Genomic DNA, 16,532 nt, shown 5'->3' with positions numbered 1-16,532 from the left:
TCTGAGACAAATAAGTTATATTCTGTTTAGGGGTGAAAATGAATGGTCATTCTGTTCTTGTGGGGTCTGTGTCGCAGAAAATTTTGATAGAAAAGCTGATAAAAAATCTGCTCTATAAAAAGATACAAGGTAAGCAGATTTTTTCAGCCTACTCAGATTTACACCTTGCTTCGCCACTGATGGATGGTTATTTGTACAGAAACTATGTAGAATATCTCTGCGTTGTATTGCAACAATGCCCATTTTAAAAGTGTTTGAACATGAACTTGAATAAGCAAATGTATAAAATTAGTCATAATAAATTCCAACAAGTCAGAGACTACTGATTGTTTTTCTGTTCACTACGAACCATACAGCACATACTATGCACTACATTGCATAGCACATTGTTCTCAACTAAATATCTTTGAGTTCAGGTTGGTGAAAGAAGCCGAAAAATTTGACACATATATTCTAAAATTTTTTATATCTGCAGATCAGTATAAAACCTATCCCACTATGCTCTCACAACACAAACAGCGCTATAGTACTGCTTTAATTAATATTCTTACATCTGCTCTAAAACTGCTGAGATTCCATTTACATATCTTATGAATTCACTAGTTATTTGTTTAATTGTATACCAATATGCTCACCGTATCATGCTTTCCAACTGCCCTAACAGTTTTATGATCATATAAAACACTGCTAACATGGAAAGGTACGGTATTTGTCTTGTCATAGTCATCATACTGGGTACTATCATCTTCACTTCCATCTGCCTTCTCACACATTCCTTTGGATAAATTTTCACCATCACTGAAAGAGATATAAAACATAAAATATTTATTTACATCTTATTATATCACTCGATTCTAAAGAATATCTTGCCACAAGAGTGATACAATGGAGTCAAGAAAGGCATAAGTGACACCCTCATAAGATTCGCCTGTTTATTATGCTATCCCATATATAATACACACTTTTTGTCTGGTCACTGGACACCTCTTATATAAAGCTTTTATAAAATACCCTGTTTATTTCACTGAGATACCTGGATAAGTCTTTTCCTTATAAACTTTTTGTTTCGATTCATTTTCATTAATTTTGGCAGAAATGGCCAATTTTAGTTTATCATCAATTCATAATCATTAGGTTTACCAACATGAAGAGCACTGAACATTTTATTTGGTGCTTAAGCCCACATACATACAATACCACACCCTTTTGTTACTCTCTCTTTCTCACAGAACCTTCCTTACATGGAAAATTCTGGAAATTTTTTGTTGGTCAGTTTCAAATTGTTGTACTTGGTGCAATACTGAAATGATTATATGATAACAAGAGAAGCAGGTCACTGACGTCGCTCAGTTGACTAAGGTGCTTACCTGCTGATCTGGATTTGTGCTCGGGCACGAATTCGATTCCCACTTGGGCTGATTACCTGGTTGGGTTTTTTCAGAGGTTTTCCCCCCAACCGTAAAACGAATGTCAGGTAATCTATGGCGAATCCTTGGCCTCATCTCGCCAAATACTATTTCACTATCACCAATCCCATCAATGCTAAATAACCTAATACCATATTTGCTCGCGTAATTTGCGCACTTTTTAATTAACTTTGGCCATTGAAAAATTGGGGTGCGTAAAATATGTGGATTTTTCAAATAAGAGGTCCTGTTCTGAGTTATCTCAATTTTCTATACCGGTAACTGGTCTCTACCAAGGACAAGCATTGTTAAAGTAGCGGGACTTAGGGGTTTCTTTCTGAAGCAGGTACTTCAGTTGCTGGTGAATGACCTATGATGGACTGTAGGGAAGGAAAATCCCTACTACACTGAAAAAAATATGTACGTAATCCCTACTACACTGAAAAAAATATGTACGCAAAATGTGTGTGCAAAATACACGGAGCAAAAATAAAGTTCAAAATAATCCCTTAAAAATTAGGGTGCGCAAAATACCCGGGGGCGCAAATTACGCGAGCAAATACGGTAGGTGATACAGCGTCGTTAAATAAACAAGGGGGTGGGGGGGGGGAGAACAAGAGAAGCAACAAAATGTACTGCAAATTAAACCACTGCTAGCTTAACAAGTGATTCTCAATCAGCCCTACAAAGTATTGAAGGCGAATATAATTTGGACTTATGTGCCTTTGAAATTAAACACCTAATTAGCGTAAATCCAAATCACATTTGCCTGTTATTAATTTGAGGGCAGGTCGGGAATACTGGGAATAAGAGAGCAGATGAATTGGCAAAGTTGTCTGCTGATTCAAATCTCACACTTTTTCCCTCTTGTTTCTCAAGAACCAAATAGGAAAACATACTAATGAAAAACGGGATCAAAATTGGCGAGTGAAAAAGTACTACCAGAAACCTTTCTTTCAACAGTTCAAGACAGATTACCTTCTAAGCATCTAAAACCAAATTTCATTCTAAAACAATATTTGATGGTGGTGAGGTGGTTTCGCTGTAGATAATGCTACACTAAATCAATTTTTCACATTTCATTTCCTATTACCATTCACTGTAATAGCAGCCGTAATAGTACATTTACTATTCCGACGTGGAAAATTTGGTGAATATCTTCAAAGATTTCACATCTCAAATAATGCAAATTTTATATGTGGAGAAGAGAATCAGTATGTCAAACATCTTTTGTTCGACTGTTCCTTGTTCATGTATGAAAGATATACCTATGTAGACTTCATATTTAAATAAATAACTCCATTTAGCACCACTTGGCTGCATATTTTTAAATAAGCTGTAAATATAATTTGTAAACAGTTTATTTGCTGAATTTTAATGTACTAACTCAATAATGTATATACAGTGGAACCTCAATTTAAGATTTACCCGCATTTTGCGGTCCCGGCAGAAGTCCCATATACACAATGCTATTTTTACCCTGATTTAATGTTTCTCGATTTAGTGTTTTACCCGCATTTAAGAAACAAATTTTTTGTCCCAACAGAGCAAACTAGCTTCGATTGTGGGTTTTTTTTCAGCCCTAAATGCTTATTTCCTTGTCCAAGGTCGTTTCCGTAACAGTTCCTATCCATTTCCTTATCTACCATGCATACCCAGGTGAGATACCTGACGCAACACGCTGCCAGAAACCACGTGTTAATCATGTGCTGCGCTGCATGAGAATCAATTCACAACAAAGCATCACATTAAGACAAAGTGGACAATTTTAGGGCTTCTAATGGATGGCTGCATCGCTTTAGGCAGCATGACATTACATACAAAAATGTGTGATGAAAGTGCAACTGTTCCAGATGAGTTGGTGGATCATCGGAAAGACGAGGTGCTTCCACGTCTCATTGAAGGCTATGATGCCAAAGATATCTTTAATACTGATGAGACGGGGCTCTTCTACTCCCTGATGAGAGCCTCCACATAAAAGGAGAGACCTGCCATAGTGGGAAGAAAAGTAGGGAGAGACTCACTGTTCTTCTCTGTACAAATGCAGATGATTCCAAGAAGTTGAAATCCTTGGTAATTGGCAAATATGAAAAACCAAGGTGTTTTAAAAATGTCCGCATGCTGCCATCTAGTTACAAGAACACAGGACTGCCTGGATGACAATGGACATTTTTAGCAGCTATCTGAGACAGCTGAACGTGAAAATGGGGGCTGTTAACAGGAAGATACATGAAAATGGGAGCTGCTAACAGGAAGATAATTCTTTTAGTGGGTAAGTGTCTGGCACATCCCTCTGATACATCATTTCTGAAGAATGTGAAGGTTGCTTTCTTCCCACCTACCTGCATAGCTGTCTCCAACCCCTGGATTTGGGAGTAATTCATGCCCTCAAGGGGAAGAATGCAGAAACAGATCGCTGTCGTGGAGAGACAAACTGGAGATTCTGCTTTCTGCCATGCATAGGTCTGCAGTGCATGCTTTCAAAATCTCCATCCTCACTGCCATGCATATGGTCTGCAGTGCATGGGAGGAAGTGTCAGCAGCCACCATCACCAACTGCTTCAGAAAAGCAGGCTTTATGAAGGCTGTCAGTGGTGACATCAAGGAGGATGAAGAAGACTGCATCGATGAAGAAGAGTGGAGAAAAATTGTCCAAGAACCATAGATAACATTCAAGGATTTTCTGGAATGTGATTCTTCTCTCTGCACTTCATCAGCAGTGTCTATTGAGGACCTCTGTGATGCTGCCACTGCTGATGTAGCTCCTGATGATGAGGATGAAGAAGACAACAGTGAAGTATCAACACCTACATTTGGTGAGGTGGTAGCAGGACTGGAAGCTGTATGAAGATACATGTGTAGCTTCAAAATTGATGAATTCAGTTTGCTCCTCCTAAACCAGGTGAAAAGGGAGTTACTCTTCCTCCATCAAAGATGTGCAGCAAAACAGACATCCACTCTTGATTTCTTCAAGAAGTGGCAGATAAACTTGATGCAACCAACCAGTGTACTTAATGTTGTGAAGCTCTTTAAAGTATTTTTGTTCTTTTAGTTGAGATTAGACCATAAAAATTAGTTTTTAAATACGTTGATGTGTTTCTTTTTCAATTTTGGCAAAACCCCTATTTTGGGTTTTTCTCGATTCTGGGTATAATTTATCCGGTCCCCTGAAAAACCTAGAATCGAGGTTCCACTGAACCTTATATTGTTAAACCTACAACCCTGAAATAATAATAATCCATGGCGCTACAGCCCGTGAAGGGCCTAGATCGACCAGCCGGCTGCTGGCCTCAGGTCCACATGTCGAAGCAGAGATGGACGCTCATCAACCAGAATGGAGGTATCGTATGGTTAGCACAATGATCCTCCCAGCTGTTACAACTGGCTTTCGCAACTAGATTTCGCTACCTATCGTAGCTCCCCAAGTGCATCACGATGCTGGGTGGGCAGTGGTCCCATAACTGGCCGAAATTTCATGAGAAAATTTCTTCCCTCATAAGGACTCGAACCAGTGCGCATTCCATAATGCGAGTCCAAGGCAGGATGCCTTAGACCACGATGCAGGACACCTACAACCCTTACATATCTATATAGGGTGTTTCACAATTCAACCAAAGAAATATATCTGATTGCAGAGGGGTTATAGACAAGCAATTTGTTATAAGGAACCCAGGGTCTCTGATGGAAAATATCTGAGTTATCAGTTATTAAAGCTGTTTGCATTTGATACTCATATTTCAGCACTGAATTGAAAGAGAGCTATGGAATGATGTGCAATGCTTTCAGGCCTTATTAGCGATTGCATGAATCCCAACTGTTAAGAACTAATCAACTGTGTTTTCAAAATTTAGCCTTCACTCAATCTGTAAAATTGCTGGTAAATAATGAGGCAGCACACTACTGTACTGCTTGTTTCACCCTCATTTGTTTTCGCTATTGTACTTACTTTAAATCAGCATTATCAACATAAAGGTCTGGTGTAATGAATCAGACTTCAGGCCAAAAGGTAGGCCTAGCATGTTCCAGTCTCACAGAGATACTTTCTTTCGTTTTTAATCCCATTACCTCTTATTTTATTGATGAGAAATATGAATTCTTTCTTTTCTGAATAACCAAAATACATATTATACCGTAGTATTTATTTATTATGCTTTCGGCAAGAGTGTACTGTATAGTACTAGCCATTACTTCATTACAGTTCACTTGAGATCAAGTCAAGTCGTATTGGATTCCTATGGAGCTCAGCTAGGTATTTGTTAGAAACTCGCTGGCGTTTGGTTGCAAACGTCACGAGTGCATGACCTTTTTATGTTTGTATTATTATTTTCATGCATTTTTGTCCAATTTTAATAGGATACATACATACATAATAAATGCAATATCCATATCATTTAGTAGCAGTTCAAGTTCTTGAATCTCTGATTAAACTCCAAATTGACAATTATTTTTCGAACTATTCTTTCGATTTATGTTCTTAAATCTCAATTTCTTCATCACCAGAAGAAGAATAAATGCATTTTTTACAAAACACACCTCGGCCAAATTTAGGATCTAAAATAATATAACACCAATTCAGCTATTTACCCCTATCAAGAGTAGGGTAAGAATTTGTTACAAAATTTGTAAAACTGTAAACAAATGGTACTAACTGAATTTGTAATATCATGGCCTTTTCTATTTCACATACAAATTTACAACAGTATCTTTTGGAACACAAAAATTTGTAAATATGTATATTTGTAACTTTTCTCGCCTGTAATTTGTCGAAATAGGGCCCAAGAGATCGTAGCAGACATGGTACCAGGATTTGCCTACAGGCACATGTCATCTGTCTGAGAGAGCTGCAAAGAAACCCATGGAGCCATAAGGGCTTCTGCAGTGGACTACGGCAGATCGGGGAGTGTAGCTTCCTCAGATAAATGGTGACTTGGTGAGTCGCAGAATCTGCTATGCTGGGATCTTTGGGTCAAAGAATGCAGCAGAACGCAAACACGTGAATTGTGAACAGATACCATCGATCTGAGGAGACAACATATTAAGAGGGAGATGGAAGGGCATTTGCGGACTTCGTCAGAACTGGATGCCATAGTCGAATTGCAAAGATGGCACCAAGCAGTGAATCACGTGCTTGAAGAGTGGAACTAAGCATTTCAATAATCATCCCAATACAAGGAGGTTGCACAATAAGCCTAAGGTGTGCTTCTGTGCAGGTCCTCCTCCAGATGAAAAAAAAATGAAAGGAACAGGGCTCAACATGAAATCACGTTTATTTAAATTTAGATAAAGGTATGAACACAGCTTAGTATCAATGATCCTTTCAATGATTCGACGCAAAACAGAAAAAATTGTAATAGGGCGCCAGTTGTTGATATCATTAGGATCTCCACCTTTATAGATCAAAATTGTTCTTGCTAGTCTAAAACAGGCTGGAACATGTACCCATCGAAGCACATACAGTATGTCACAATAAAAGAAATTGCTTTGTAGACTTGAAGTTCTTAAATAATACTTTCATTCGAACACCAACACCTGGAGCAAATAAATGTTATTGCACACAGACTTACTAACACCAGGGAATGAAAATTCTGGACATATTAAAAAATAAATGTACTTACTTACTTACAAATGGCTTTTAATGAACCCACAGGTTCATTGCCATCCTCACATAAACCTGCCTTCGGTCCCTATCCTGTGCAAGATTAATCCAGTCTCTAGCATCATAACCCACTTTCCTCAAATCCATTTTAATATTATCCTCCCATCTACGTCTTGGCCTCCCCAATAAACTTAAAACACATTTAAATGTAAGTACACACATTTTGAAGCTTGATTAAACAATTAGAAGTAGATTTTCTACTATTGTATTAATATTTGGTTGCATGTTGAAACAGGTGACACACAAGTCCTACACATTTAAAAGGACAGGAACTGATATAACGAAGGGATTACTTTTGTTTTCTTAAATAGGAGTTTTCCTTAAAAGGGGCTTTACATACAATGGGAAGAAAAGGATAAAATAACTAGTAACATGTATTATATACCAAACATTATAATTAGGCTAAGCCTACAATTTTATTATTTACAATACATTTCATTACAATATTTTTTAACTCTTCAAATGGTGAGGCACGAATGTTTTTCTGTTACAATGAACCCAAACAATGCTGAAACTCAGCATTGAAAATTTCTTCTTCATTATTCCCCATAATGAAGTAATTGGCAAACCAAGCCTTTTTGCCATATAAGCAAACCAAGCCTTTTTGCCATATAAGCAATAGTGTTATTTGAGGATTAACCTCGATATCCTTTATTATTTTCACTTTCTGTCCAATAAATTATTAATTTCTTCCGTTTAGTAGCCATTATTACATGCATAAACAGCATAAACTAACAGAAAAAAATCTTGGAAATAGGATGAAACAGGATTCACACAACTCATGAGAACAAAGCATGCAAAGCAACCACTCTGTGAAAGCAACGCAAAGCAAGTCTAATATATACAGTCACGAAGCTTGAGTTTATGAGGGTACTAGGAACGATAGACTATGCAGGTACTATTTTGCACTGTCTGTGATGAGGCGATAGTAGCAATCCTAGTGGTTAGCAACTATCTATGGATGCATATTTACTACATATTGAGCTTCGTGACTGTATATACTAGACTGTGACAAGACCATAATGAACTATAAAAAATAAAGATGTCTCGTAGTGGTGCATTACTATCGATTAGAGATGCACTATAGAATATTCTGGTACCTACTATTGATTATTGAAAGTCGATTCGATATTTTGCGCTTCATTATTACAAAATCCACTTCAAAAGTATTCCTTAAAAGCAGAATTTTTCTTAAACCGATTTCCTTAAAAGTGAAATTCTTTAAAAAATGGGAATGTTAAAACGAGGTTTTACTGTATCACCAAACTCGCTACATTAACACTATTGTCTAAGAATACTTATTGCTTACTTTACTTTTATTACCGGTAGTTCTTTGTTTGTGGAAACAAAATTTAAAAAAATTATTTACAGGACATATTAAAGTTCGTATTTACTAAGAGTTCTAATTTCACAAGTTCTGGCCTCATCTGGTTCCTCTCGTCAGTCCAGAGATTTTTTATTTGAGAAAACCTCACTCCATATGAGCACTGCTTATTTGAAGAGGATGTAGGCCTATATGTGTTAAGCCATTTTCTTTAGTCTGGCACATTATATGTCTTCAAAAAATTTTAGAACATAAAATTGCAATGAACAAAATTTCTGCACAGGGAACTGATTTTCTGACAATCCAGAATAAATTCTGGACAGTTGGAAAATCTAATTGCACACTACATTCCAGGATTCAATTTATAAAGGATCTCTTTGCTAAATTTACTGCCACAAGAATCATTAGGAATACAATGTCATTTAAATATCAGGATATAACTAGGCTTACTCACGATGGTATGAGTTCTTTATAATCATTATGTCATACATAAAATATAATTTTAGGGTAATTTCCTAAAATTCTTCATTGAGCCATTTCTTACATCTGAAATGTCTTTAAGCACATTTCGAGACACAGATAACAATAGCTGAGTCAGATGAAAGACCACGTGGATATTGTGTCGCAAGTTGCCTTGCACTTGTAAAAACTTCATCACTCTTTTCTCTACAAGAATGACATTCTGTAAGTTCTCGCATTCGGTAAACTTCTAACCTATATTCTTAATTGGTTCAGTAAAACAATCAAATTATTATAGAAAAGGAGCTCATCTGAATCTTTAGTCTTTTATCTTCACAGAGAGCATCAAAATACTTTCAATTTTTCATAAGAATTCACATTCAATTTACAATGTGTTTGCCGTACTTCATCATATTCTTTACTTTCTCACAAACATTTATCAAATGGAATATTGTACATTTTGTAGCATCGTGTAAATTTCCATTAGAAGACAAATTTGGATAGGAATGTTAATAGTTGAAGGCTACTGAACAGTTACCGAGTTCAGGAGTTTGAATTTGTTTCTTTTCCTCACTACATTCATAATATGAATTTTTTGAAGTCAAAGATAGAATTTAAAGTTTAGACCTAAGGTTTTTATGATATCACTTCACATCAGAATGTTGTAGATAAAAAAAACATACAACCCTTATTCATATAGAATTTTTTTTGCAATCCTTAAGAATGCACCGTGCATTTCTCTGGTCTATATAGAACAATGCTATGTTCTAATGTTAAATTATGATAGGTGAGCAAATTAATCTTATTAAGTACCGTGAAACGGAGTGAATAGGGACGAATGTTACTCTTTTCATTTCTTTGTGTCAAAGAATAAATATAATGTAAGTTAAGAATGTTTATTGGTTCACTTGTTGTGAATAAAAGCATAAATACTCCTAATATTATACTTAGTCTGTCACAAATAAATAAAACAGTAATAATTCGTCCCTATTCATCCCATTTTACGGTACGGTACTACAATTTATACATTATTACATCGTATTTGGTAGAATGAAAAACTTCAACATGTTGACACAGACTTAAAACTAAATTAAGCAATATGTCCGTAATATGTAGCATTTTATTATTGTCGTATCATATTTTAAATTTATGTAGTTAATTTCAGAAGACAATGAGACCCGTTATGAATTATCACTGACACTGTCCCCTCCTCAAAACTACTCATAGGCCTAGGTCCCTATTTCTAAATCTTGTTCCCTTTTAACTTTACTTATACACATAAACTTAAAAATTGAATACTCCTAGTTCTACATTATCAAGATAACATTCAATTTGATTACCGAATAAATACTCTGCTGCAAAGACAATAGATGTTTTCTTCACTGGGACTTCCAGCCAGGCTTAGTTGCACTTCTGCAAGTGGTTCCCAGAAATATTCACACATGTTAAACTGGAAGCATGTATCAAATGTCACACTCAATGATGCATGTTCTCTGTACTCGGGTGTAAGACATTTTCCCCTCTTCATGTACCAAAAAGAAATCAACACACTTCACATTTTACAAATCCCCATTCTCTATCCACACATGAAGCACTACATGTCTACGACTCCTCTCCAACCTTAACAGTGTAGCCAATGCAATGAAATTTCCTCTTAAATAAGAATAGCGTTCACAACGCTCAAAATATACCACATAACGAAATTAAAATAACTACGATACAGCACAAGTCTAAAATGTTCTTCTGATAGATTATAGAGGTATTTTGCACAGATCATAAATTAACAAGTTTGGAAAAAAAATTGTTTCGACTTTTTCCATCCGCAGAGGCCACATTTGCCTATAGTCACTAATCGCGATCGCGGTTATAGACTGTGGTTATCGTGTCACTCTCCCGATCGCGATCAGCTTACCCCGTTTCCAGAACTATATAATCACGCTGATGCATGGTCCAATGGACGATAGTTATTACTCAACCGAGGCGAGTGGAGCTGCGGACGTAAATGTGAATTATCGCGACGACGCTATACGAACGCAGGAGTAGTACAAGTGGCGCCACCAGCTGCAAGACTATACTGGCCTTGGTCGAGTAATAACATTTTAGTAATCTCTGGTTTCGATATTTTTGACGAGAGGCTCGGGGCAGGGTCATGGAGGTTGTGAGATGACTTTGAACAGACTGTGAGTTGAACCCAGATATGCCTACTGACCTTTTAAGAGGACAGTGGTCATTGTTTCAAATTACCTTCTCTAGTAATGCATTTGTCTTTTCACAGGTATCACTATTACTGGTCTTAATTAGAGGCTTGCTAGGTGTGATAATACTCGTAATGAGAGTTTTGATCGTTGTTGAGTTTGAGATGTGTACGTGAGAGTGGTTCGTTTATTTCAGCCATGCCATCCGAAACTGAAATCAGATATGAAAGTTAAATATTGTTACAGTTCGAAATTATTTTACAAATTGTTACAGATCAAATTACTCCTAATAAACATAAATATTACGTGAAACCACAATACGTTTGAGATAACTATTCATTGCGACATTACAATGACGAAAACTTATGTGTCCTTTTAAAAGGGCAGTAGGAATATTCCCATACATTTTGAAATTATGTCTCTTTTTCAAATTCTAGTGGATTTCCCCTGTATAAAATGCTATCTATGTTTCAAATTAAGCCAGAGCGAAAGTTCATCTGAAATACAGACATATCGCTATGATGTTGCCTACAAATGCCACTGAAGACATAACAGACGATGATTCAAGGGACAAACGTGATGTAACACCTACTAATCTATCTGATTAATAGCTTGCAGCAGGAGCAGAAATATTTCAGCATAGCCTTCTTGAAGGGGTGGGGGAGGGAGACTAGGAATGGGGTGACAAATTTGTTGCGTGTGGAGAGACAAAAGGTCATAGCAATGCTTCTGCGAACACAGCAAGATCTGAATAAATTCAAGGGAAAAATTATTCCGGGCCGGGCATCGATCCCGGAACCTTTGCCTTAGCGCACCAACGCTCTGCCGACTGAGCTACCCAGGAGCTACACCGGCACCGTCTCAACTTTTCCCTTTATATCTACACACCTCAAGTGGGCTGACAAGATGCCAGAAACCCAATTTTGAGTGGTTTTCTGTCAACGTACCTACAGTGACGTACTGTATATATTATGCAAATCTGGCTTTCAGGTATACGTTAACAGAAAACCACAATTCAAGTCACACAGTCACAGTCATTGATGGAGCTCAACGAATTAGAAGAGAGATTATAGAGTGGGCAAGTTGCCTTGTAGAGCGCTCTTAGCGTGCCGACGCGAAACACGACAGAAATGAAATAAGGGCCTTCCATTGTATAAATTCATCTGCTTACAACGTTGTGTATACGGAGATGGGAGCTACGAAAATATATATATTTTGTGTGTGCTGCATATAACTGCATAGCAGAAGAAAAAAGACAAATGATATATCATAATTTCAGGTAAATTTTATGAAGTTAAGTCCATAGTTTTGTTAATTAGCAGCATTTTTTTTTTCTTGCGTAAATGTGTAACAAAGCCCGGCATACATGCCGTGTGTGCTACATTATTTTTATTTTCTTGCAAATTCCCTTAGAAATAAAAGGAACTGATGAAACCGTGAATAATAAACATGAAATGAGGCAAATTGTGTTCCTCCGAGCATTGCTTTTGTGTTAACGACACTTCTTGTGTCTTTCCTTGCTGCTTATAGAAGAAGACGATGTGCTGTAGCTTATAAAAAGTAGGCCTATTTCGAAGACAAACGATAAACGAAATAAATGGTTCACTAGTAATGAACTTAAATTAGTACGGATGAAATCAGTATTCTACAATTCCGTTTCAAACCCAGTGAAAAACTAATAGCAATAAAATATTTAAAATTGTATTTCGATACTCGCATCCAAAATTCCGCAGAACTCTCGGGTAGGCAGCACTGCTGTTAGTATTTTGACTGGAAGCACATGAAAGAACATAATTGAGCATCCACGTGCAATAATGGGATAAGTATGAATGTATTTCGTAACTACTTAGGCTACCCCATTGTTGCACTTGGGTACTAATACTACTACTACTACTACTACTACTACTACTACTACTACTACTACTACCAATAATAATAATAATAATAATAATAATAATAATAATAATAATAATAATAATAATAATAATAATAATAATCTGTGGTGCCACAGCCCTTGAAGGGCCCAGATAGACCAGCCGGCTGTTGGCCTCACGTTCACATTTCGATAACTGTGCGCTTTTTTTTAAGCAAGACGTGAAGCGCTGCAGCAAGACCGTTCTTTTATTACATTTACTCAACGAGTTAGAAAGAGAAGAATATAGAGTGGCCATGTTGTCTTGTACAGCGCTGTTTGCGGTGCCACCGTGAAACACGGCAGATATGAACTAAGCGCCCACCGTTGTAAAAATTCTTCTGCTTACAATGTTGTGTATACGGAGGCAGAGCTACGAAAAACCAAAGAAAAAACATCCCTGTTCTATGTGCTGCATATAACTGCGATGTCAAAAGGAAAAAGACAACTGATTTATCATATTTCATGTAAATTTTATGAAGTTAAGTCCATAGTTTTGTTAATTAGCTACATTTCTTTTCATGCATTAATGTGTAACAACGCCCGGCATACCATGCGGTGTGTACAGTATTTTTCTTTTTTTGCAGATTCCCTTTGAAAAAAAAAGGAACTGTTGAAACAGTGGATAATAAATATGAAACGAGACAAATGGTGTCTCTCCGAGCTGTTAATTTCTAGAAGTTCTTTCAGTACTCCATCAAAACATTTGTTTATAATTTATGATTCAGTTTCACACAACCTATTGTTCAAGTCCCTAAATTATTTACTGTAGTTTTGGTGAACTGCATTTTCTTGAGAAAAAAAATGAAATTAACGCTGTCTTTATTATATCATAAGCTTTACGTTTCGTAGGTGAGGATCTGAAGTTCATGTTGTTCTGTAAATGTGCAAGAAAACCAGCAATTGTTTGTACTGCCTTGTCAACAACTGCCTCCTACTCCTTGTCATGTACATATATTTGTCTTCTGAATGTGGAGAGCATAGGAAGCTGTGTTTAGTTGGATGCCATTTAACCCTTGTTGTGTTTTTTATCCACTGATTTAACAAATCTTTGTTTTATAAAGTAAAAGTGTAGGTTTCTCTGTTGTATATACCTAATGCGTAAGTAATTGCAGTGTATTATTTTTATTATTATATTTGTAATTATTGAAAAGTGTTTTTCTCTTACATTTAATATGTAATTAATACATTTTCTGAAGAAAAAATCTTTAAGTGTTGAGTCCTTTCTTAATGAACAAAATTATGTAATATTCTTTATTTCTGTTCCTTGTGTCCGTCCTGCTTATAGAGAAAACGATGAGCTGTAGCTTATAAAAAGTAGGCCTATTTCGAAGACAAACGATAAACCAAATGGTTCACTAGTAATCTACTTAAACTAAATACGGATGAAACCACTACAATTCTGTTTCAGACCCAGTGAAAAACAAATAGGAATAAAATATTAAAATTGTGTTTCGACACCGGCATCCTTTATTTCTGCTCCTTGTGTCCTTACTGCTTATAGAAGAAGACGATGAGCTGTAGCTTATCAAAAGTAGGCCTATTTCAAAGACAAACTATTAATCAAATACATGGTTCACTAGTAATAAAGTTAAAACTAAATACGGATAAAACCGCTACAATTCCGTTTCAAACCCAGCGATAGCAATAAAATATTAAAATTGTAATTCGACACTCTCATCCAAAATAACGCAAAACTCTGTGGTAGGCCGTTATTGTTGTTAGTATTTTGACTGGAAGAACATGAAAGAACATAATTGAGCACCTGCATGCAATAATGGGGTAAGTATGAATATATTTCGTAACTACTTACCCCATTATTGCACGTGGGTGCTCAATTAACATTAATAATAATCTGTGGTGCCACAGCCCTTGAAAAGCTCAGACAGACCAGCCGGCTGTTGGCCTCACGTTCACATTTCGATAATAATAATTATACTCTACTGTAACAAAAAAAAAAAAAAAAAAAAAAAAAAACTGAAAGCGTATTTGGTCATGTTTTACCACGGTCGACTTTATGATATGATATGAACCAATCGTTAGCCGAGACAGAATCATTTTTCCCTCACTTCACATCAAGTTTGACTTGATGAAACAGTTTGTCAGAGCATTGAATACTGATTGCAATTGTTTGCAACATATAGTTTCAGCCTTTTCTGCTTTGTAAAATCAATGGACCTCAAATTCGTGCTCTTGTACGTGACGAGGAATTAATCAAGAAGATGAATAACAGGAGAAGACAGCATGACTGTTTTTCATGACAGATATAAAAACTTTTTCTGTAGCAGTAACAAAAAGCCGGACAACTATGAGTTGAATCCTCTAGATTCAAAACCCTCTAAAAATCATTTTGTTCATAATTGAGTTACGCCCACATATTGCTTGCAGAGAATGAATTATAATGATTTATATAGTTTGAATTAAGAAAGCCACTAAATTTAAAGCAAAAGGTTTGTTAAAAATCACTGTCATATAAGACGACCCTGGTTTTGTGGATTTATTATGCAAACTTACATGCCACGTAGTGGATTAGCAGATTAGGAAGTGGAAGAAAGCTATGACAAGATAGAAGAGGTAGTTGAGAAGGAGAAGAAGGGAGCTGCGTAATCCTAATGGGCGACTGGAACGCAGTAGTAGGAGAAGGACAAGATGGACGAACAATTGGAAAATGTGGATTGGGAAAGAGAAATGACAGAGGAGAATCTTTGGTGAATATCTGTAAGAGAAATGCAGTAAATGTTGAAAATACACTATTCCAACAACATAAACGAAGAAGATACATCTGGACATGCCCAAGGTACGAAATCAGATATCAGATTAGACTACATAGGGGAAACCCGGGCAAAGCGAATAAGCTAAGAATAAAGAATGCCACAGGCTATATTTTGAAGCCCCCGAAATAAAAACAGCATGAAATTGGTTGTGACACGTCATGTTGCCCACACATTAAAAAAACAATAATTCGTTTCACGTACCAACGGACAGTGATATGATTTGAGAAAGAAAATATAGTTAATTATTCGCTTTGCCCGTGTACCTGGGCAAAGCGAATAATTAACCCGGGCAAAGTGAATATCCCTATAACATGTTCACATTTCTATTTAATTTTTATTCACTGTTAATAAAATTAAATCAACACATAAACACGATGTTAATGAGCCATATTACACGATAAGAAATGTTATTACAGCACTTTTCAGCATGTTAGATTTAGTACAAAATACAAATTTGAACAAGTCGACGTTTCACTGGCACTGAAGACTTGGATTTCTTCTGCTTTAGCTCCTGCCCATAAGTTACTTCTCTTTCAACGTTTTTAATCGGTATAGATGTACGAGTTTGAGAGCGCTGACATTTTCTTCGTTTACCTCGTATATTTCGAGCATCCACTTTTGGCACTTGCCTAAATCAAAAGAACTGACTTGGCTTCGCCTGCTGACGATGTTGAGGGTTTTGATGTATCCGAAACTGAAAGTCTAAGTGTAAATGATGTATTTTTGGATATTTCTTAAATCTTTGAAGATGCCGACATCACAGAGGTGGTTGATTTTGAGTCAGCAATAACTGTTTATTCAGTCGC

The 16,532-nt window shown here is 36.4% G+C and overlaps 1 protein-coding gene across 2 annotated transcripts in view; it reads right to left on the bottom strand.

Moving 5' to 3' along the window:
- Tgs1 (Trimethylguanosine synthase 1) overlaps positions 1-10,478 on the bottom strand; it is a 51,892-nt gene extending 41,414 nt beyond the window's left edge. The window contains exons 1-2 of one of the 2 annotated variants that reach the window (XM_069845908.1): positions 10,186-10,478; positions 636-798 (exon numbers count right to left, since the gene is read on the bottom strand). In XM_069845908.1, the coding sequence (XP_069702009.1) occupies positions 636-798; positions 10,186-10,373 (351 nt within the window). In that variant the 5' untranslated portion in view covers positions 10,374-10,478. The remainder of the gene's footprint in view (positions 1-635; positions 799-10,185) is intronic. The other variant, XM_069845907.1, reaches the window with a different exon arrangement.
- Positions 10,479-16,532: the final 6,054 nt, after the last annotated feature.

This window comes from Periplaneta americana, chromosome 14, assembly GCF_040183065.1.
Source record: "Periplaneta americana isolate PAMFEO1 chromosome 14, P.americana_PAMFEO1_priV1, whole genome shotgun sequence".
NCBI classification, from domain to species: Eukaryota; Metazoa; Arthropoda; class Insecta; order Blattodea; family Blattidae; genus Periplaneta; species Periplaneta americana.
Note: the sequence above shows the minus strand (reverse complement) of the source record. Positions and strands in the feature narration are given on the sequence as shown.